This window comes from Nematostella vectensis, chromosome 9 (assembly GCF_932526225.1).
Source record: "Nematostella vectensis chromosome 9, jaNemVect1.1, whole genome shotgun sequence".
NCBI lineage: Eukaryota > Metazoa > Cnidaria > Anthozoa > Actiniaria > Edwardsiidae > Nematostella > Nematostella vectensis.
In genome coordinates this window covers 3,807,960-3,831,652 of record NC_064042.1, presented here as the reverse complement: position 1 = coordinate 3,831,652, position 23,693 = coordinate 3,807,960, and the positions used below count along the sequence as shown (strand labels likewise).

General features: G+C 40.4%; 3 protein-coding genes and 1 non-coding gene across 5 annotated transcripts; 1 reads left to right on the top strand and 3 right to left on the bottom strand.

The window, feature by feature from the left end:
* Positions 1-381: 381 nt before the first annotated feature.
* LOC5517272 (ATP-dependent RNA helicase eIF4A) lies at positions 382-7,997 on the bottom strand. Its single transcript, XM_048732852.1, has 11 exons — positions 7,893-7,997; positions 7,574-7,619; positions 7,398-7,477; positions 7,199-7,251; positions 5,954-6,277; positions 5,281-5,390; positions 4,030-4,173; positions 3,396-3,533; positions 1,843-1,932; positions 1,404-1,483; positions 382-961 (listed from the first exon to the last, which is right to left on the bottom strand). The coding sequence occupies exons 1-11, from the start codon at positions 7,919-7,921 to the stop codon at positions 817-819; spliced, it is 1,239 nt and encodes a 412-aa protein (XP_048588809.1). The 5' UTR covers positions 7,922-7,997; the 3' UTR covers positions 382-816.
* A 321-nt stretch (positions 7,998-8,318) lies between these two features.
* Positions 8,319-8,390, bottom strand: Trnae-cuc. The gene has a single exon. It is a non-coding gene; the product is annotated as a tRNA-Glu (tRNA).
* Positions 8,391-8,759: 369 nt separating this feature from the next.
* Positions 8,760-18,262, top strand: LOC5517271 (transcription initiation factor TFIID subunit 6). The gene is made up of 13 exons (XM_001637288.3): positions 8,760-9,028; positions 9,111-9,197; positions 9,979-10,132; positions 12,027-12,083; positions 12,279-12,490; positions 13,051-13,116; positions 13,567-13,644; positions 13,833-13,934; positions 15,023-15,147; positions 15,623-15,680; positions 15,844-15,918; positions 16,226-16,345; positions 16,569-18,262. The coding sequence occupies exons 1-13, from the start codon at positions 8,867-8,869 to the stop codon at positions 17,259-17,261; spliced, it is 1,989 nt and encodes a 662-aa protein (XP_001637338.1). The 5' UTR covers positions 8,760-8,866; the 3' UTR covers positions 17,262-18,262.
* A 42-nt stretch (positions 18,263-18,304) lies between these two features.
* On the bottom strand, positions 18,305-23,562 carry LOC5517270 (neural cell adhesion molecule 1). 2 transcript variants are annotated; one of them, XM_001637237.3, is made up of 4 exons: positions 20,924-23,562; positions 19,633-19,893; positions 18,960-19,241; positions 18,305-18,686 (listed from the first exon to the last, which is right to left on the bottom strand). In XM_001637237.3, exons 1-4 carry the CDS (start codon positions 20,940-20,942, stop codon positions 18,526-18,528), a joined length of 723 nt encoding a protein of 240 aa, XP_001637287.3. In that variant the 5' UTR covers positions 20,943-23,562; the 3' UTR covers positions 18,305-18,525. The 2 variants fall into 2 exon arrangements, with proteins under 2 accessions (XP_001637287.3, XP_048588475.1); XM_048732518.1 differs by lacking the exon at positions 20,924-23,562 and having other exon boundaries at positions 19,633-20,703.
* Positions 23,563-23,693: the final 131 nt, after the last annotated feature.

Here is a 23,693-nt window from a genome sequence, read left to right as displayed (position 1 = left end):
CAGGAAACCCAACCACAGGTAACCCGATAAAAACGCCTGGGACTAGGCTGCAGTCGAATGATTTTGATGAGACAGCGGAAACAAGAAAGCCATCAATGGGTTTAGACGGTTGATTGACTACACTATTCGCAAACGAGGCAAGGATTTTGGAATTGTTGAGGTCGCACTACAAATGGATGGAGTGAAAAATGCACTTTTGGTTCTCAGTACACGGTTGTGTTTACTCAAACCTACTACATGCTCTGTTGATAATCTACATTAGATCACGAAAAAAAAAGCTCATTTCTGCATATAAAACTTTTCTTTCCGGATGAAGTGCCTATGGTAAGTGAGATAATAATATAATATGGCAACCTTCCTGGCTCTCACACATTCAATTTGTTACCACCAACATATATTTATTAGGGATGCAAAGTACAGCCTTGTTCCCCCTGATTCAGGGATGAAAACATTTCACAGCAATTTGCCAATTTTAGCCCTGCTTCAATGAGTAGGACTACAAAAAGCACAATGCGGGACTAATGTACTAAACCTGACGACCTAAACCAGCTAAGTAAAAATTCTGTACATTTTTTAAGCCTATTGCATGGTGTCAGTACTCAGGATTGGTACATCACTGGAACGGGACTGATAACTGAAACAAGTTTGCTTATCATTTGTCCTGATGTGCAGTTACTGACAGTGAATCATAGCCCAGGGTGTGGTCTGTGGCGCTGTTATATTTTCTTGGTTTGGCACATTTCCAGTTTTTTCTCTTTTTTTCTTTCTTCCCTGCCATCATGAAGCCATGGCAGATGTTTAGTTGACAAGTCCATATTAGATGAGATCAGCCACGTTCATAGGCATTTCCTCTATTTTTGTGTTATAGTATTGCTCTATGTCCTTCAACATCCGCACATCGTCATTTGTCACAAAATTGATAGCTGCACCTTTACGGCCAAAACGTCCACCACGGCCAATCCTGAAAGAAGGAGTACATAACAATTAGTGTCACAGTATGGGGTAAGAAAGCTTACACGTGTTTACACTTGACACACGATATAAAAAAAAATATTTAGATTTATATTGTTCCTTTCTCCTATCCAAGGTGTTGAATAGGAATCACAAGCCAAGAGGTGCCACCATGATCACTACAACATTAGAAAAAAAGCAACGCTGATGACAGTAGCTTAACTAGATCCCACATAAATACCTCAAATACTAAGAGTTCTTCAAATCTTTTGGGGTTACTTTGCCAAGATTAAATACTGTAGGAAATATGCAGGGTTTTTTTTTGTGGGTGCATATAAAAAATCAAAATACATAAAAGCGAGGATGTTGCCTTTTTGCAGGGCAAGTGATTACTTTAATTGCATTGAAAAAACACCAGAAACGTACAGCATTTATAAGGTCTGTCTACATACCTGTGAATGTAATTTTCCCTGTTACTTGGCAGATCATAGTTGATGACAAGAGACACCTGGTGGACATCAATACCACGAGCCTGGGGAAATCATGATTTGTATGTTAAGAACATGTGTTCTTAATATAACAAACGCTTAAAACAATGACAAAACAATCCTTAACAATATAAGACTTTGCCTTGACATAATATGTCTTGTTGAGAAAACTGATTGCTTTAGTTATAGTCAACCACACTGTATTAAGCCATGCATTAGGCACTATGTGACATTTTTAACATGGAACTCTAGCCGATCAAACTTAACTGCAATGCCATGCATTGTTTAGTCACTATTTCCCATTGTTTCCAATAAAAAGAAATGGTGAATGATCAAGGTGTAAATTTCATAAAACAGAAGAAATACAAAGACAAGTCTGGGATGAATAAGATATAGTACTCACCAAAAGGTCAGTGGTGATGAGCACACGGCTGGAGCCAGAGCGGAACTCCTTCATAATAATGTCACGCTCCTTCTGGGACATGTCTCCATGCTGCACAAAAACAACAACAATCAATACAAGACTGAAACATGATATACTAACACAGAAGATAACTAAAAGGGCACTTCTTCATGTATATACTGTAAGCTTGAGCTCTGATGCCATACATTCTCGGAAACCCAGGGGTACAGTATTTCCCTCTAACGTTTTACTTACTAGAAAAATAACCATTGGGAACAGGAATGAACGAACTTGGCAAAAAATCTAGGCCTATGGTGAGCTGTGATTGGTCGACATTGGCTAGAGATCAAATATGGCGTCTAGAGTGAACAACTTCTTATTCAAAGGGCTTATTCCCAACATCATTTCAGCAGTAAAAAACATGTTTAGAGCATTGACATTCTAACAGCGATTTTGGTTAGTTCGTGGACCTCAATCATCCGCGTTTCAATAACAATCAAGGCAGACATCATTTGTTTCGTGTATCGAAAGTTGTAGTAGACTTTACTCAGGGCCCAAGAGCCACATTTGACAACACAGTAAAGAAACGCAAAAGTTTAGTTCTCATAAAAGGGTAAAAAATATTGCAAAACATTCAAGGTTCAAGTTTTGCCAGTCATGTTTAAATTAAAATGTGCAACATTTGGAAAGCAAAAGGACAAATTCAGCAGGGAACCCAATAATTCTTGTAACTTGTCCTCTCCAGTTGATAATCTGAGACCAGTTGGCCTATCTGAAGTGAAGCTATTACTTGGCACCGAAGTTTAAGCTTACAGAGGAAATTTCATAGATCCTTGGCTTGCAAAATGTGCAAATGAAGTCCATAAAACCATCTTGTTGTGATACATTCCTTCCAGTAATCGAGGAGAGTTGTTCTCCAAGCAAATGCAATCCTAATAGCTTGTGCCTATTTTTATTATCTGAGACGGTTTCCCTGCAAAACAGCAATAATTCCCAATTGCCTTACAGTTCCGAGTAGAGAAGACTAACCCATTTTTGTCTGTTCTTTCTTAAATTATCAAAGACTGAGCGAAATGGCAACTATATCTAAATGCATAAGATTTTGAAACTGCCCCCCCCCCCCCAACAAAAAAGATTGATTGATGACATTAATGACATGTTTAATATCCAATAAACCCAGGCACTGTCATCTGTCGTGATGCCATTTTTGGCCAAGTTTGTTCTTTACTGTTCCCCATGGGTTATTTTTCTCGTAAGTGAATCGTTAGAGGGAAATACCCCTGAGTTTCTGAGGATTGTATAAAAAAATCAATATATGCATGGGGTCAAAATTAAATAGTAGATTGCAGGGACATTTTGAAATGAAAATCGAATAGAATAGAAACTTAAACATTGTGAAATATAAATGAGGTTGGTAAGAGGTGGCTGTAATGAATGGATGTTCCAATCATTATGTGACTAGTAGCACAGATACAGTACTGTACAATGTGTTGGGCACAAGCTTTGGCACAAATTCATAGTAATATGTGCAAGTTTAACTATGTAGGGCTCACCATGGAGGAGACGGTGTGGTCCTTCTCCGTCATCTTGGCTGCAAGCCAGTCAACTTTCCGCCTTGTGTTAGCAAATATAACTGCTTGTGTAATGGTGAGAGTCTCGTACAAGTCACAGAGAGTATCGAGCTTCCAGTCCTAAAAAAAAAATACAATGAAAATAAGCCTTCCCTTACATGCAGTAGAAGGCTGACCCATGAGCAGTGAATAAGCTGTTTTGACATTGTTGTTATTTTGCCTTAAAAAGCTGGAGCATGCACAAGTTTGCCAACCAAAAGGTCACATAATTTCTTAGCACAAGACACCCATAGCATTGTTATTGTCACCAGTTTACCTCCGGAGCTCCGATGGAAACCTCAACCGTTAAAACACAATACAATCTATTAGAACCTGCACTGTCTAACAGGCTCTAAATTATCAGCTCTAAATAATCCGCTCTAAATTACCAATCACATTCTCAAAAAAACTTCCAAAAGACACGCTGCTTTCACTATTTTGAAATATTTTTCACGCTTTCTGTTAAAAATAATCGCCGATTGTTGCGTAATCGACCAGGAGTAAACTGATGACAGTGCGGCTGATAGCCAGGCACCTAGCTCACCCTATTCTACAGACAAGAGACTAAGATGCTAACCTCCTTTTCTACAAGGACAAAGAACTGCTTGATTCCCTCCAGGGTCACTTCCTCCCTCTTCACAAGGATGCGGACAACATCACGCATGAACTTATTGGTCACTTCCAGGACGTCAGTGGGCATAGTGGCAGACAGTAGCACAACCTACAAGGGAAGAGCAAGGCAGTTGAAGGCATGAGGACATAAGGGAAGGGAAAAAGACAGTAGAAGGCATGAGGACATGAGGGAAGGGAAGAGCAAGGCAGTTGAAGGCATGAGGACATGAGGGAAGGGAAGAAGAAAGTGGAAGGCATGAGGACATGAGGGAAGGGAAGGAGAAAGTGGAAGGCATGAGGACACTAGGGAAGGGAAGAAGACAGTCGAAGGCATGAGGACGGGAAGGGAAGAAGAAAGTGGAAGGCATGAGGACATGAGGGAAGGGAAGAAGACAGTCGAAGGCATGAGGACATGAGGGAAGGGAAGAGCAAGGCAGTTGAAGGCATGAGGACATGAGGGAAGGGAAGAGCAAGGCAGTTGAAGGCATGAGGACATGAGGGAAGGGAAGAGCAAGGCAGTTGAAGGCATGAGGACATGAGGGAAGGGAAGAGCAAGGCAGTTAAAGGCATGAGGACATGAGGGAAGGGAAGAGCAAGGCAGTTGAAGGCATGAGGACATGAGGGAAGGGAAGAGCAAGACAGTTGAAGGCATGAGGACACGAGGGAAGGGAAGAAGAAAGTGGAAGGCATGAGGACATGAGGGAAGGGAAGAGCAAGGCAGTTGAAGGCATGAGGACATGAGGGAAGGGAAGAGCAAGGCAGTTAAAGGCATGAGGACATGAGGGAAGGGAAGAGCAAGGCAGTTGAAGGCATGAGGACAGGAGGGAAGGGAAGAGCAAGGCAGTTGAAAGCATGAGGACATGAGGGAAGGAAAAGCAAGGCAGTTGAAGGCATGAGGACATGAGGAAAGGGAAGAAGACAGTAGAAGGCATGAGACATTAGGGAAGGGAAGAAGACGGTTAAAGGCATGAGACATGAGGAAAGGGAGGAACAGGACAGTTGAAGGCATGAGACACAAGGGAAGAACAAGAAAGTGGAAGGCATTAGACTAATAACACTGATGAAGTGGCATTTTAAGGATAATATTTACATTGCAAGCATTCTGCTAAGTCTAGTCTGCTTGCAGGCAGTCGACTTTGCTGAAAACATTGCAGTCACATCTTTACAAAGATTATAAAATAAAAACAAACGTTACTTAAAATGCTATTATTTATACCTGGACACTTGTAGGCAGACGTGTGAACACATCATAGATTTGATCCTTGAATCCCCGTGACAACATCTCATCAGCCTCATCAAGTACAAACAGCTTGATGTCTCTTGTGTCTGAGGAAAAAGGTTAAAGGAATCATTCATTGCAGTCTGTGTAAATATGTAATACCATTCCTACAGTTGTTGCATCTGTAAACACCCACATCAGATCCTGTTCTTTGGAATTCCGTTTGTAAATATAAGAATGTCAAGAGTCTGCAGAGGTAAGATTTAGGGATACACTATTTATAGAACTGAGTCAAATACAGTATGACTGTACAGAAAATAAAGAGGTTTAAAAACATCAAGCCAATTTAGAAAATATGCCCCTCTAAAAGTCTAAACATTTTTATTTTCATAATTAAGATTTTTTGTCATATCAAATAACTTGCTGATTGGCTCTTGTGAGGTCTCTATGTATCCTACAATCTGGACCCCAATGAATACAGAATGGGGTAAGATCTATTGTACATTTGAAGGATAACATAATTATGTTATCAACCAGCTGGAAACTACAATGACCTTGGCCTAGAAAATAGTGACCTTGTTAGCAAATATATATATTTTACCGAATATATCTCTTTGACAAGCTGGTAATTGAGCAATGGCAAAAAAGCCTAAGGGTACAGTGCACTTACTGAGAACTCCCCTGTTGATCATATCAAAGACACGACCTGGTGTCCCAACCACAACATGGACACCCTCTTCAAGCTTCATACGGTCCTCCCTGACATTGGTTCCACCAATGCAGGCGTGGCACTTGACGTGCATGTAGTCACCCAGGGCCAGCACCACCTTCTGAATCTGCTGGGCCAACTCACGCGTCGGGGCCAGGACTAGCGCCTGGCAGCAGTCACAGCCATTTTTGTCTTTGTAGTTGGTGTCTATTTCTTGCAAGATGGAAATGGCAAAGGTGGCAGTTTTGCCAGTTCCTGATTGAGCTTGGGCGATAACATCGCGTGCTGAAAGAACATAGTGATTTTTTGTAAGGTTCAAATGGTTGTAGCAGACATGAGAAGGTGAAAACTCTACCGACAGATGTATTTAAATAGCATAATATCTGCCCAGGCCATAATCGTTAATTCATTACTATGCGGCCACCCCTGAAAGTCTCAAACAGCAAACTTTCTTTTGTCAAAAAAGAGTTTACACCATATACATGTGTCCTCAAAACAATACAAAAAAACTCAGTGATTTAAAGTTATCCGGTGGCACATCTGCCAATCAATCTGTGCATTTTCAGCTTAAAGGTAGGGTTTTATCTGGGTTGGCAATGAAGTAAGGCAGTCAGTGGTAGGCAAGGGAAGACCAGTCTTGAATAAACTATAGTGATGGATCATGCAGTATCAGTCTGATTCATTTCTTCTCCCAAAACATTTGGATTTCTTCTATGTGAAAATTGAAAAGTAATGAAAATGGCTACAGTTTTGCTGTCTGGCTTAGCAAAGGCCTCATTTCACTGATGACTACTTGAATGAATGTGATATAAGATTATAGTAAATAAAAACATATCAGAAAAATAAATCACATTTCTTTTATTGGATCTGTATCAAATGTCTGAAAGCAAAGACCAGGCAGATAGTGTATGGGTACTTTTCCAAAATTAAACCCCGTACATGGTTCAATGGATCTATCAATGAGATAACTGATTTTCAAAAGGTAACATTCATTGTTGCGCAATATTGCAAAGAAAATGAGTTTTAGCGTGAATTCAAGATTTCCTTCCTTTGCTATTACTTATAATCTCGCAGAAGTGAAATAATGGACATCAACCTTGTGCAAAGAGGCAACTAAGGTTTCACGCCTTTATAAAGGCGAAATTCCCTCGACTACCATTACGTGAAGATTTCAGTGCCATCTAAAAGACAAAAAAAGACATCTACCTTGGCAGCAAGGACGAATAGCTCTTTGCTGAATAGCGGATGGCTTTTCGAAACTTTAAAACAAAATAAAATACGAGTTAGTGACAACAAAATGTACGAAATTCCATATAGACGCGTCATATAGCAGAATGGACAAGATTTTTAAAAATTGCATAGTAAGTTATTTGATTTAAAGTCGATCAGAGACTAGAATACGCACCCATACGCGTAGATTCCTCGTAGGAGAGCCTCCTTCAAGTTCATATCATCAAAACTCTCAACGACTTCATCCCAGTTAGACTAGTAAGAGGAAAGAAAGTCGTGAATAATTAGACCTCTATAAAGACACAAACCCATGTATTCAAGAACATGATTCGGTGGGCTTCGCCTTCTCACCTCAATAAGATCATGGTCCATGCCATGTGAAACATCATCCGGGCCACTAGAGATCGAAAACAAATGTTAGACCTGCCGTTTTCCGTCTTTGGTTGCGTACATGTATTTCTCCTTACACACCGGTAGATACACGTGGTACAGAGAAAAATGGCTGACAGTGAACGGAAACACTCCAATGGGTCTCGAATATTCAACTTGTGTAGCGAATCTACACAACAAAAATGCTATAAAATCAAGCCAGTAGAATCTCAAAATATCAGACTATCGTCTTATATCTCATTTCTGGTAATATATGGGCTAAATCTGGGGGTATTCCTACCTTTGTTCTGAATATCCTTCGGAAGACATGTTGCATGAGGCAGCAGCGGGAAAGGACCACAGCTAGGCCGGCACCCGCTATAGGGGGATCAATACAATTGTTACTGATCCCCCCTATGACGTCAGGGTCTTGCTATTACCAAAGCTCGAGAATCATAGGAAAAGCTATAGTTTGTTTTATTTTATTTCTTTATCTTTTATTCGCAGTATATGAAATCTATCCAGTCGTAAATGTTATTTTTTTTAAATTTATTCAATTTAACTATGTACTTCAAGCTTTTCTCGTATAAATGCACTTCAAAGTCTATATCATTGATGGTTGTTTGAAGGTATTTGTTTCTATCTATTACCAATTGTCTATAATTAAGCACATATGTCTACAAGTTTATTTATAAAACAAAACAAAAATAAGGAAAAAAGTGTCAGCTTCCCACACCGGGAATCGAACCCGGGCCACGGCGGTGAGAGCGCCGGATCCTAACCACTAGACCATATGGGAGACGATGCGAGTAAAGGGCCAAATAATAATTTATATATCTTTTCTATAGTTGACCTAGCCCCAACAATGATTATATCAATTTAGATCGTCATGTGAAGATAATATTTTTCACCAGCTCATTCCTAGCTATTACCTAACCTCTGGTTATTATGGAAATAGTCAAATCGTGGCGGTGATTATGATAGCTTGGACTTTATAAGAGAACAGGATGATAATGGTGACGATTTGAATTAATAAAGTTGTTGAGTTTGAAGGGACGGGTAATGTTAGATTGCTTATGTAAAAAAAAACTATACTATATTCTTATCAAATAGCAGAAAAAACTATTAGTAATAATCAAGATATTTACTGACTCCCTGTTGTGGGTATAACCGAGAAGGACTGGATCGTTGTCCGGTTGAGAATCCAAGATGGCGGCCAAGAAGTCATTGTTTGGAATCTTATAACAATCGCTTCTAAAACCATCCCTGAGATCAATGGCTGAAGCAAGCGAAGACGAGGTGGAAAGCGTAGATAGTCAGCTAATCGCTGAGAGTATTAAAGTTATCGCTGAATCGATCGGAGTGAGGAATTTGAACCATGAAGCTATTGGGACTTTGATGGAAGAAGGGACGTACAGACTAAAACAACTCACTCAGGTTAGGCATCGAAAATCACCAATAACTTAAATGACAAGCTTTCTTAGCAGTTTTACGAACAGTTTAACATGTTGTGTTTCAGGAATCGTCAAAGTTCATGCAGAAATCCAAAAGGAAAAAGTTAATGACTAAAGATATCGATAACGCCTTGAGACTCCAGAATGTCGAGGTATGCTTTTGATTTTTTTTATTCATTATTATTATTTTTGATAGTCTATTTCTCAACTTACTATTTAATAGTTCCAACTTAACTTTCGATCGCATGAATCGGAGTTAATAAAAAAGTTTTGAGCAACAAAGTTTACACATTATTATCAACTCGTGAATCCATAGAAGGTACTCGTGCCTATTATCGGCCACTTCCTATTATCGGCCACCTGAAAATAATGTCAAATATTTCGTAAACTACGAAGAACAAGCCGAAAATGACCAATCGATTCGAAGAAACAACGTCTGTGAAATATTTTTTTGAAAGCTTTTTACGATTGTTTATTATTTCGCTTATTATTTAGACAATTTATTCATACGCACCGTAAAATAGCGCACGAAAAATTGTCTTTTAGTTGAAAACAAGAGGACGAAAAGAAGCTGTAAAAATCTCCAACATTTACCAATCGTGATGAAAATCTCTCGGCAAATACTTATGTCGAATAGTCAAAGAATGAGTTTGTTTTGTTCACGAGATATCTTAGTGTATACCTAAAGTGGCCGATAATAGGCACGAGTACCTTAAAATATGATGAAGCTGAGCGGATGTTATCAATATTGAGAAAAGCTGAAAGCATGTTAATCAACCTTATGTGACTTTCAGTTAGCCCTGGATCATGTGATCGCATTTTGCTAAGAATTAAGCCTTTTTGCAAACAGTCTAAATGTGGGTAAGCAAAGGTTTTGTAAAAAAATGTGTATATAATGAGAAGTGCTTTACACACCCTACCATTTTCTTTCAGCCTCTGTATGGGTTCGTTGCACAGGATTTCATACCCTTCAGATTTGCTAGCGGAGGTGGTAGAGAAGTATTTTTCTATGATGATCCAGAGATAGACCTGAATGACGTCATTAACACTCAGTTGCCACGGATACCAGTAGACGTATCTCTGAAAGGTAGACACTAACACTTAGTTGCCACGGATACCAGTAGACGTATCAGTGAAAGGTAGACACTAACACTCAGTTGCCACGGATACCAGTAGACGCATCAGTGAAAGGTAGACACTAACACTCAGTTGCCACGGATACCAGTAGCCCAATCAGTGAAAGGTAGACACTAACACTCAGTTGCCACAGATACTAGTAGACCAATCAGTGAAAGGTAGACTCTAACACTCAGTTGCCACGGATACCAGTAGACCAATCAGTGAAAGGTAGACACTAACACTCAGTTGCCACGGATACCAGTAGCCCAATCAGTGAAAGGTAGACACTAACACTCAGTTGCCACGGATACCAGTAGACCAATCAGTGAAAGGTAGACACTAACACTCATTTGCCACGGATACCAGTAGACCAATCAATGAAAGGTAGACACTAACACTCAGTTGCCACAGATACCAGTAGACCAATCAGTGAAAGGTAGACACTAACACTCAGTCGCCACAGATACCAGTAGACGTATCAGTGAAAGGTAGACACTAACACTCAGTTGCCATGGATACCAGTAGCCCAGTCAGTGAAAGGTAGACACTAACACTCAGTTGCCACGGATACCAGTAGACCAATCAGTGAAAGGTAGACACTAACACTCAGTTGCCATGGATACCAGTAGCCCAATCAGTGAAAGGTAGACACTAACACTCAGTTGCCACAGATACCAGTAGACCAATCAGTGAAAGGTAGACACTAACACTCAGTTGCCACAGATACCAGTAGACGTATCAGAGAAAGGTAGACACTAACACTCAGTTGCCACGGATACCAGTAGACGCATCAGTGAAAGGTAGACACTAACACTCAGTTGCCACAGATACCAGTAGACCAATCAGTGAAAGGTAGACACTAACACTTAGTTGCCATGGATACCAGTAGCCCAATCAGTGAAAGGTAGACACTAACACTCAGTTGCCACGGATACCTGTAGACCAATCAGTGAAAGGTAGACACTAACACTCAGTTGCCACAGATACCAGTAGACGTATCAGTGAAAGGTAGACACTAACACTCAGTTGCCACAGATACCAGTAGACCAATCTGTGAAAGGTAGACACTAACACTCAGTTGCCACAGATACCAGTAGACCAATCAGTGAAAGGTAGACACTAACACTCAGTTGCCACGGATACCAGTAGACAAATCAGTGAAAGGTAGACACTAACACTCAGTTGCCACAGATACCAGTAGACGTATCAGTGAAAGGTAGACACTAACACTCAGTTGCCACGGATACCAGTAGGCGCATCAGTGAAAGGTAGACACTAACACTCAGTTGCCACGGATACCAGTAGAGAAATCAGTGAAAGGTAGACACTAACACTCAGTTGCCAAGGATACCAGTAGACACTACAAAGCATAAGGCAGGGCCTCTGACAGGATGCAAAAAAATATTCAAATTTCACAGAAATTTTGGGACGAAAGTTGCAGATAAAAGTCATAATTTCTCGGAAAAAATGGCAAAATTTGTTGAATTTCTTGAGGGTGTGGGGTGGGGTAGGATTGGAAACCAAAATTTCACCGAAAACTGGCTTATGATGCGGAAGTTGCAGAAAATGGTGTAGGTTGTGGATTCACATCTCTACATCCCTTCATAATCTAGATTTAATGGGATCCTGTGGTTGAGTTTCCACAAAGAAAAATAAACTATTAACTTGAAGTCCATTAAATTACAATGTCCCAAATAGTAAATACAACACTAATTACAAATAAATTGTTAATTGCTTATTGTAGAAGTTTAGTACATGTTTAGTGTCCAAAACTATTTTTATAGTACATGACTAAATACAAAAGTTCAGTGGTCACACATATGTATAAGGCTATACTGTATGTCCTATATCTTTCTTTTCAGCTCATTGGCTGAGCATCGAAGGTCTTCAACCTGCTATCCCTGAAAATCCTCCCCCTGGTGAGCATGGGATTTATTGGATTAGACACACATTACTTCTCTCAGAACTTTCAGAGCATTCATCTTGATGTTGACATTTTACATATGTCACTGAAACATTTGCTTGCCATGTTAGTAGAGTTCATGTGCATGAAAGCTGTCAAGGGAACCAGTTATTTTTCTGTCGGTGGCCTACTTACAACACGTTTATTTTAGCTTTAGCAGACCAACTGAAAAGAGAAGAGCAGAAACCTGTATTTACCACAAAGGCTGCCCCTGATAAAACCAAACCTGGGCAGAAAAGACCCAAGGCAGAGGTGGACTCAAAGTCAAACAAGAAACCAGCTATAACAAAACATACCATAAGCTCCATCCCAAGTAACAAGGCTGACAAGACTAAGGGACTTGTCACACATGAGCTGTCTGTGGTATGTTAAACAAATAAAACTATATTGATGCACTGTTAACCTCTTAGAATAGTGGAGAGGATTGTTTCCCCATGTAACAGGCTATTTTTGCTTTTTTATCTTTTCCTAACTTGCACCAGTACATTGGTTAATAAGCCTAGACTGGGCCTTCCAGTACAGTGGGTGGGTCCTCGAAAACCCTCATAACCCCCTGGCTATGGCCTGCTCATGCAAACAAATTTCTTACAAAATAAAATCTAATCCAGAAACTCTGGAGAGCCAGCTAGCAGGCTAACATAAATCTTTTCAAAACAATAAATATGTTTTTTTTAAATATAAATCTTTTTTAATCCTTTTTTTGCCATGTTCAGCTGAACTCCACTTTATTGAGCTCTGAGGGGTGGGGGGGGCAACGCCTGATCTTTAATGATGAATTTATTTAAACCTGATTTGTTTGTTGGATAGCTCACATTAATTGGTTTGTCATTGTTTTACATTGCTCTTTTGCATTTGTTTTCTAGTTTATGCAGTATGTGTTGTTTTCTGTTTTGGTTGTCATGTAACGTTATGTATAATTTTAGGAGCAGCAACTTTACTACAAAGAAATCACTGAGGCCTGTGTTGGCTCATGCGAGTCTAGGAGAACTGTAAGTATAAGGATGTTATCGACCTACAACCCTCCCTCCTCCACCCTTATACAGCTCTGAGAGAATACCACATACCATCTCTCCCAAGCCCTTAATACAGATCTAAGGGAATATCTCTCAGCTTTACACAACCCTTGGCAGCAAAAAAATTCTTATTCACGACTTGTTAGATTTTACACATTTTAATAAAATATACCTATACATCTGCCCCTCAGCAAATTCTGGCTAAACCTCTTTGTGAGGCCGAAAGTCTTGTGACAGCTAATGCAAAATGGTATACCTACATTTCTCTCTCAGCAAATTCTGGCTAAACCTCTTTATGAGACTGAATGTCTTGTGACAGCTTATGCAAAATGGTGATGCCTACATCTCCCCCTTAGTAAATTCTGGCTATACCAGAATTTGGTATTGGCAGCTATACCACCACTGACAATCATGTTGTTTTTTCAGGAAGCACTTCAAAGTCTTGCGACTGATCCAGGACTTTACCAAATGCTGCCGAGATTTTGTACTTTTATATCTGAAGGGGTGAGTTTCCGTTCACCCGTTATAAATGCAACAATTTGCTTCCTTTCAGCCATTTTCTCAAAGATTTGAGAATAATTTTCACTATAACAAATTCACATGTTTGGGTAAAAATCACAATTTAGGGACCCCGCTTACTCAAGCAGACCTATCAGGCCTTTGGTTATAAAGTTCTAATATTGTGCTTGCAGGTCCGTGTGAATGTGGCTCAGAACAACTTGGTACTTCTGATCTACCTTATGAGAATGGTGAAAGCTCTGCTGGACAACTCTACCCTTTTCCTGGAAAAATACGTAAGTAATAGAAATCTCTCAGTGAGTTACTGTATGCCTGAAAATGTCAATACCATGCAATTGTTACCAAGTGCTATGTTCATAAACAAATCCACACTTTGATAATCAACAAGTCAAAAACCATAAAATGGACTTCCCAGTACTTATCAATGATCACCAATTGCTGTGTAAATGTTCTTCTATTCTATGACAATGAAACTGTTTCTAATTTAGATAACATTTCATGTTCATTGGCCAAATATAAGATGGCTTCAGAACATGGTCAATTAAAGAGCATAAGTCTTTAAGTCTTTCAAGTTTTTATTGAATATTGAATGTAAAATTTGAGTGTTGAGTGTAGGCATGTAGGTTCAGATCTGTTGTTTGCTAATGAGGATGCATGGCATATGGTAGCACACGTCACATTGTACAACTTTGTATTTGTGGTCAGAGTAGCGTTTGTTGCATCGTTAAACCTTGGGCAAACTAAGCCAACTCGTAATGCTTTGGTTGTCACTGTTTACAGTACAATGACAAAAATAACAACATTGGTCAGAGTCTTAGAAGGCTATTTGCCTACTTTGTCGAAAATAGTGTTGGATAGTAGATAATCTATGACTATTACTGAACAAATAGCCTGCTAGCTTGCCAGAGATTCGGTATTCCTGTGGAAGGGGGAAAGGAATCCCAAATCTCAGAGAGCTGGCTAGCAGGCTACTAAACAAAAACAAATCAATGCATTACATTCTGGGAAGAACTAATTGGGCCCTTTAAAGGAACTTGTCATCCCCACCTTATGTTATTGTATTTATCTGATATTGGAGAAAAATTATGTGGAAAAATCTCAAAATAACTAGCCAAAATTTAAATCGTATGATTTATTTACCTAATTGAGCTCCCTTGATGAGCCGATGGAAATGGATGCTTTCTCACACTTTGAACTTTTCTACTTTGTACTTCTTTCTAAAAGTGTTTGGGTAGAAAATTCGTTTTGGTCTCATTATATGATGTGTCACTGCCGTAGCAGGCCTTGAAATATCGGGGGGGGGGGGGGGCAACATTAATGGCTACGGCCCTGTGTGTTCATATTTTCGTTTATATTTTAACAGCTCCATGAAATGATCCCTGCTGTTGTCACATGTGTGGTTAGCAAGCAGCTTTGTCCCAAGCCAGAGGTTGACAACCACTGGGCTCTCAGAGACTTTGGAGCTCGATTGGTTGCCCAAATATGCAGGTAAAGAACTTGCTCTATGAAGAAATGTTGGTCAGGAAAGCATAGCGGAACAAACGTTTGTTTTACTTAAGTGATGCCAGATTTAATTGGCTGTGAAACCCTCTTCAATGAAAATATTTATTACTGTTTTCACTGAAAAATTGCATCCATTCTACAACAATATAAATGGCTGAACCCCCCCCCCCCCCCCCCCCACCTCACCCGCAAATGGGGCCAACGAATAACTCAAACTTTCGGCATAAGCTTTCGGCATAAGCATAAGATTCCGCCCAAAATACCATCATCAGCCACTAGAGATTCCCAGTACGGAAGAAAAAATTTGATTTAAAAAAAGACAGCATTTTCTGAGTACTTTTTATACACAAGGATTTATGAATTTATCCGAGATGGATTTTTATGCCTGCTTAAAATCATAAATTGAAGATTAAAGGAAATCGCGGCAATTGTGAACGCCATATCTGTCTTTCGTTTACAGATCATTTAATTCGACTACCAACAGCGTTCAAACCAGAGTGACAAAAACTTACTGCAAGGTTTGTTTGGGTATTGTGTAATGTAATACAATTCTAGGTACATGTCATAATAAATAAATCCATCAGTACTCTATTTTAAGAGGAAATATAACCTTACAAATCATGATAGTGCTTATAAAAGTTAAACAGTTAAACACATATTGTCTTTTTGACTGTTCTACAGGCGCTACACCAAGAGAAAGCCCCGCTAGCCACACACTATGGCGCCATCACTGGACTCGCTGAGCTCGGACAAGAGGTGAGCTAAACATTGGCTTAAAGAAAGTCAATCACGCCGCCATTTTACGCTCCCGCACATTACCGAGTCACACAAAGCATCCATTTTCCATCGGATAATTCAAGCGAGTAACAGAGTAACATCAAATTCGTCAAAAACGTATCAGACTTCATTCTTAGATTGATATTTTGTAGTTTTCTTGCAAAAACAGCATTTTATTCTTATATCATAAACAATTGCAAACAAGTTGTCGATCGCCATTTTTTAAAGGAGCCATGTCATGCTTGTCTGATCCCAGTACTTATTATATTCGTTATGCCTGTGTCAGGTTATAAAAGTGCTTGTTCTTCCTCGACTCAAGATCGAAAGTGCGCTCATCTCGCGCGCTTTGCAGGGCACGGATGTCGTAGAGAAAAACGCCGCGGAGAACTTGCAGAATCTGTTATTGGTGAGTAGACTTATCACAGCGTATTTTTTACTTGCTCGCACTAAGACGGGGTGTAGTGATGGGCTAGGGACGCAAGTCTGTCTTTGCACTCGTAAGGCTGGTTTCCACATGATTGCAGGCGATCGTTTGCGATTATATGGAAGCAGCAGCTCAGTGGTTGTCCGGTCAAATTAGCTGCGATCGAGTGCGATCATATGGAAACTTAAACCTGTTTCTTTCACAGAAACATTGCCCCGGTGTAATCATTCGCATCCGACATGCACCAGATGCACAAGACAAATACGAAGCAGAATACGGCTCCCTTGGCCGACTCTTATGCACCAAGGTGTTACAACTACGACAAGGCGTCAATAAACCGAACGTGTTGACCATCAAGGCAAGTAGTGTCTCAACACCTACCACACCCACTACACCCGGAACACTCAAAGCAACACCCGTACTGATAGTGACCAAGCCGATGACACCTACAACAACTCCTACGCGTCCTGTCACCCTGACTGGTTCCACCACGCCCACTGGTAACCGACTCATCACTCTGTCGGGCGTGACACCTGGAATACCTACTGGTACTCTGCCTGTTACTCTGTCCGGGACCATGACACCCGGGACAACTACTAACCGGACAGTCCCCCTGTCGGGATCCTTGACACCTGGAACACCTACTGGAAGTCGCCCTGTCACTCTTTCGGGTACCGTGACAGCTGGAACAAGTTCTACTAGCCGGTCTGTGACGCTGTCTAGCGTGGGCACGCCAGGTACTCCTTTGCATTCCCTTGTAATAACAAGCGTTGGAGGTACGCCCACTAGCGTCCCTGTGACACCTACTGGCGTGACAAAGAGCGGTGTCACGCAATTCGTCATGCATGGCAATCTGCAGTCGCCAACAATAAACCAGCCTCAACAGAAGCCACAGTAGTTAGTGAGAGATGTCCCTATCGAGTAGAAATAACAAAAGTGGACGTTCATCGTGCGTTGATTCGATTACGTACGTAACAATGTCTCGTTTTTGTTTTGAACATTAAAATACCCTCATCATTTTGACCTTTTAAGGTTTTAAGCGTACGTAATTTCCCGATTCTTACTGAAACGCAAACGCAAGAGAACGCAACTGCTTGATTTTCTTGCGCTTGTGTTTGACCCATTATCACTTGTGTTGCGCATCCCCGTTTGCGCTTACGTCCAAGTGAGAACCAACTTTTACCGACGACGACGGTATTAAAAATGTGACCAAGAAATGCTCTTATGCTTAGCGCTGAACTAGATAATATTTTATAGTTCTAAGTGAGGCTAAATTATCCAAAGCACAAGCGCCCTTGCCATCGACGAACACTGTGTATTCATGTCATAGTTTGGAAGAAAGCGCCTAAAAATGCATTGTGGCTTTAGCACAACGTTTTGAGATTCTAAATTATGTTTTTTTTTATATGCTAATGGTGTCCGAATTTCGGCAAATGTGATCCGATCTGTTTACCAACATTTTTAAAAGTCATTATCTGATTTTCAAGAAAAAAGAAACGATCCACATGTTATTTGAGTGAGTTAGAGTGTGTTGCTAAGGATCCTACTAAGGATGTGAGACCTATACTTACACAGAGGGGCACAATGTTTCTGTGCGCTGCCTTGTCTTTACAGGATCTATGAGCAAACAAATTGAACCAGTCAAATATATAGATATAGGCTATCAATATATCATTTGTGCCAACTTTATTATCAATGTATTTGTTTATTTTATTTAGAGACAGGTAAAACTTTATGTATTTGAGAAAATGCTCACAGATTCAATTTTCACGATCATCGATACTTCCTTTCGTTGACTTTTAAGCCTTCAATGAAGAAGAACTAGACTTATCGAAAACAATCAATTGGACGACTTTACAATACTTTAGTCTTGCAATTATATCATCCGCTTATAGAAAAGTGTTTGTTTTTCTTTTTTTCTTGTTAAATGTTTTTTCTACATTTGGACATTTTCGTATACAAGTTTGTACTGTGTACAGAAAAAAAAAAGCACTGCATTATGGGAAACAAGAACGCATCCATACCTTCGGCAATTTTAACAGGTGCAGCCGCTGATCGGTTTCGGGGGCTCTCTCCTTGCTTATTCCACTCTGCCAAAGCGAACTGATAAGTAGTCTCCCATGACAAACCGCTAACTTCAAACTCGCTTTGGTAAGAACTTGTTATTTTAGCCACCGCTGTCCAATTCGGAGTCTCATCGCAGGAACAGGTTCTCTGGTAGAGGGTGTATTGAGTAATTGGGTGTCTTCCGGATTGTCCCATGTGATCCTAACGTTTTGATTGGTCACTTGTGTCTCATTGACATGCGGTACAAGTGGCGTCCCTGACGTGGTGAAATATTCAGTCGTTACTGAAACTAGTTACTATAATAAATACTTAAGTACTAAAATAAAAAAAAGGCACTTAAAATAAAGAACTGGTCAAAAAAGTTGAAACAAAAATATCTTGGAAATAATTATTTGAAACCTTGCAATGGTGTGAAAGTCAAAATCTCCGCATAACTTTAAGAACAAGTTGAAAATTGATCCTAATTGCGTTTTAAAGGTTAACCCAACCCTTCCTTGAAGAGGATTTGTGTTTAACTTTTTTTTATTACCTCTGCGTGTTCTTATTTCTGTAGTCAGCGGCAATCCGAATCCAACGATGTTCCGCGCATATATTTTCACGGTATACCGCGCGTCTTCTTTCAGACCCGTAATTACAACAAGGGTTGATGTTATGCCTTCGCGTACAGGAACCGTGCCAACCTCTACCTTATAGTCTATTGGAGGTGACCCCCCGTTCCACAAAGGGGTGGACCACCTTAGTGTAACTGTAGAAACTGGTCTTTCCGGGGGGTCTCTATTCATTGAAATGCTCTCTGGTTTACCTGGCGGGGCTGTAAAGATATACAAATACGGTTCCAAGTGATTAATTTTGTTTTAAATGTGTCACTTCAAGTCGAGTGCCTACTTAAAAAGTTCGCTAAGGATGCCGTTTTTTATGTTAAGAAGCAGATCTTTAAATGCAAGATGAATTGAACAGGTGAAGAAGCGGTCGGGAAATGAGAAGGTGGAGAACCGGAAAGAATTATTATAAAAGCTTTAAAGTTATTTTTTCGACGACCTGGGAAGCTGATTTCGTAGCTCGTTTTGTCAATCCCTTGTTTCTTTTTGTTTTATACACCTCTTTGTTTTTTGCTTCTTTTGACATTTTATGCGGTATGCGTCAAAGTTTGAGTTATTGATTGTTCTGAAGATAGCTAACAATAAAGAGATCCACCCGCTTACTCCATTGGATGACAGAGATCACGTGTTCGTGACTTCCTACACTGTTGACGGCGCGACAGGTGTAACTCCCATAATCCTGTTCGCTCCTTGTTGTGACAGTGAGGACGGAGCCACCTGGTACGCTTGTCACGTGGGAAGCGGGGTTGTACCACGTTATAACTGGTGGGGGAGAGCCGCTGACATAGCAATGTAGGGAGACGGTGTGCTCCACCCAGGAGCTTGTGTTAGATTTCGATAAACTTCGGCTGATTACAGGTTTATCTGAAATATTGTAACACGACACCGACTGGGTGAACATTGTTTGGCCGCTTGGCTTGGAGCAGTATTATTACAGTAAGGACACAGAAAGCGGGCCAGGCTGAACAACTTTGACTAATCAGATTCGACTGCACCGTAAACATTTTGAAAAAAAGTTTCATAGCCAATAAGAAACGCCGGGCTTTGTTTATTTGACCTCGTACTTGTAGTCGACCGTAGTCAGAACGTTTGTCTGTCGATTGAGAGTGGGAACACCCTAACCTGATTGGCTGGACTTTTTGTTTCAAAATGTTAACGGTAACCAAGCCAATCTGATTGGTCAAAGTTGTTCAGCATGACCCGCTTTCTGTGTCCTTACTGTAAGGCCTCCCCCACGGGAAAAATTGCAAATGTTCATGCTTGTATTTTTTCTGTGCAATTTTTGGGCGCATGAAAACCGGTGCTTTTATTTTTGGGTAAATTCGTTCCGATGCGGGTATGGATCTTTTTAACTTCTGAACTTTTTCTCTTAAATCATAAATCCTTGTACGCAGTATAAACACAGACTGCAACTTCGTAAATGTGGCATTTTCAAATGCGCAGCAAAAGCCAAAAATAACAAAGGCGTGCGCATGGTGTAAAAAAGCTATATATAAACACAAGGTTGAAAACGTATGTTGAACGCCATTGTGAAACAAGGTAGAAGCGCTGCCGTTTCTTCGGAAGGGCTAATGTTCAAAACGACAGCGCAAAAGCTCTAGTTTTTGAAACTTGTGTTGATCTATAGTTTGACATTGATAACAGCATAGTGTAACACCAGTGCTATATATTGCCCCAAAGTACACACTACAATGTCAGTGCTGTAGCAGGCCTCGAAATATTGGGGGGGGGGGGGGGGAGGGGGCACAATACAGAAACTAAAAATATTTGGGGGCCTACTGGTCATTGTAATTTTTGAGAATATTGGGGGTGCGGGCACGTGCCCCAGTGCCCCCACCCATCCCCCTACGGCCCTGAATGTATTCTAATGAAGTTGACTACTGTGAGTACTTACAATTCACTATGACGGGCATCAACTCATCCCGACGCCATTAAACGCGCTGCACGAGTACAGACCCTCGTCTGGCCTCTCAACCTTTGCTATCCTCAGCTCATCCCGACGCCATTAAACGCACTGCACGAGTACAGACCCTCGTCTGGCCTCTCAACCTTCCCTATCCTCAACTCATCCCGACGCCATTAAACGCACTGCACGAGTACAGACCTTCGTCTGGCCTCTCAACCTTCCCTATCCTCAACTCATCCCGACGCCATTAAACGCACTGCACGAGTACAGACCCTCGTCTGGCCTCTCGACCTTCCCTATCCTCAACTCATCCCGACGCCATTAAACGCACTGCACGAGTACAGACCCTCGTCTGGCCTCTCGACCTTCCCTATCCTCAATTCATCCCGACGCCATTAAACGCACTGCACGAGTACAGGCCCTCGTCTGGCCTCTCAACCTTCCCTATCCTCAACTCATCCCAACGCCATTAAACGCACTGCACGAGTACAGACCCTCGTCTGGCCTCTCAACCTTCCCTATCCTCAACTCATCCCGACGCCATTAAACGCACTGCACGAGAACAAAACCTCGTCTGGCCTTTCAACCTTCTCTATCCTCAACTCATCCCAACGACATTAAACGCACTGCACGAGTAAAGACCCTCGTCTGGCCTCTCAACCTTCCCTATCCTCAACTCAGAACCTACGACCGCTGAGCCAAAAGGCTTAGGGGCTCTAGAACACGTGATTCTAGGCACAGGGTGACCATAAGCTTCACAGAATAGTACAAGTTGTTTTCCTCCGGTCACAGACTGTTTTATTGATGATAGCTTCATCTGTAGGCATAAACACATATGGATGGATAAACATAAAGGCTCTTCATCTGACCGACACATTCTTAATCACAAAAAAATATTAGGTAAATGTTTTTGTGGTAACTTTTGATTTATAGCGCCAGCTATTTTCAGTGTAGTAGAAAATCTATCTATTCCCTATTTAACCTATTCAAATTAGTTGCCATTAAATTTAAACTAGCCACTTTTCATAGAAGATGCCATTAAACAAGTTGTGCAGACCAGTGTGACTAGGAGGTGTTATGTCTTTCTTTCCGTTTTTTTTTTCCTTTCCAAAGATAAAAAAGAGTAGAACACTATCATGTCAATTCGGTACGCGTGCTAAATAAAGGCATGTATGATTGGTCTCTCTCTTCATTTTAAGAAGAACTCTGCAATTTTACTTTTTGGTTTCTCGAAGCTAAGATCTACTAGATATACTAAAGAGGATGGGAATTTGGATGCCCTAAAGCTTCCTTAATACGGAAATCATTTATCAGACGAAATTTCAAGAAATTTGTCTGTGAGAGCGAAAAATGCTTGGGACTGTTGGCGGTACTTCCCGCGAGTTGATTGAGTGAGCTTAATCAATAATTCATAAAATTTGTGTCCAAGTAGAGGTTTATCTAACAGTAGATGAAAATTCCGTAAAATTAAGTGACGTGGATGTGCATTTAATTTACGTATAACACTTTTTTAAGTTGTGCCATGGGCATATCCATCATCTTTGCGTTTTCCTCTGTATTTTAATAATGTAGCGCCATACACCACAGGCTGCCCAAATGACCAAAAGGTCACGTGTTTTTGTTATTGAGTTGTGTGCGAGTGTAAATGGCGCCACCCAAGTATGACGATATTCAAGAGTCGTAAGTTTATTCCACGTTATTTATTATTGTTATTTGTATCTATGATTGTAATCACGTATTTAGTTACTGCCTAGTTTTAATTATATATTTGTGCATCACGAAGAATAAAGTTACTTTCAGGCGGCGAAACGTGCAATGCACGAGTGCACGTTGGCGAGTTGTCGTGATAAATTAGTGTAATGATAAATTATAGTAAAGTTAGTTCATTTTTTATTGAGAGTGACCCCTAGTATCAATACAGATAATATACATGTGGCTCTCCGATAATTATTGAATTCTTACAAACATACACAGGCGCGTACACGGGGGGTGCGCAGGGTGCGCGCGCACCCCCCAAAAAGTGGGTCATTTCTTAAAAAGGAATCCTCAAATACTGTACTTTTTCCATATGCTACCTATGACTCCGCACCCCCCATCGGCCGATCCTTGGAAAAGCGCCTGATACATAAATGATAATATAATGATAACAAATATACATAATGATTTACAAAAGCTGGCTCTAAATATTTCTCTACATACTAAATACTGTTTATAAATTGATTGTGCTACCACCGAGTCACTGAAGCTGGGCAATTTTGACAGACGATGTATTTTGACAGCGACGTCGTGTCTAATATTTGTGCCAGGCGTTACTCTTCCTCTCCAGCTTTTAAAAAATAAAATTGTCTGATACTTGGGCTAAACCAAAAGGATTATTCTACTGTTAAGTTCCCCTTTAATACATCCATTGCAAGCAAGCAATTTCTTTTCTAAAAGCAACTGAAAGAATTACAACAAATGAAATGGAAAATGGAAGCGACATGACGGAATGACCTGGAAAATACGCAATTATAGATAGAGAAAAAAGTCACAATTTCTTACAATGACCATCGGCTCCTTGTATTACGGACTAATTTTCAAAACACAAATAACTTGAGGCCGAAATGCACATACCCAGATTTTGGCTTTTTAGACATTTTTTTCTTGATCATCCTTGCGCTATGTATGGGCTCAGGGACGAAAATCTCAAATTTCAATGACACTTTTCAAAACGTCGCATCAATTTTTAATTAAGTCGAATTTGACATTTGATATTACT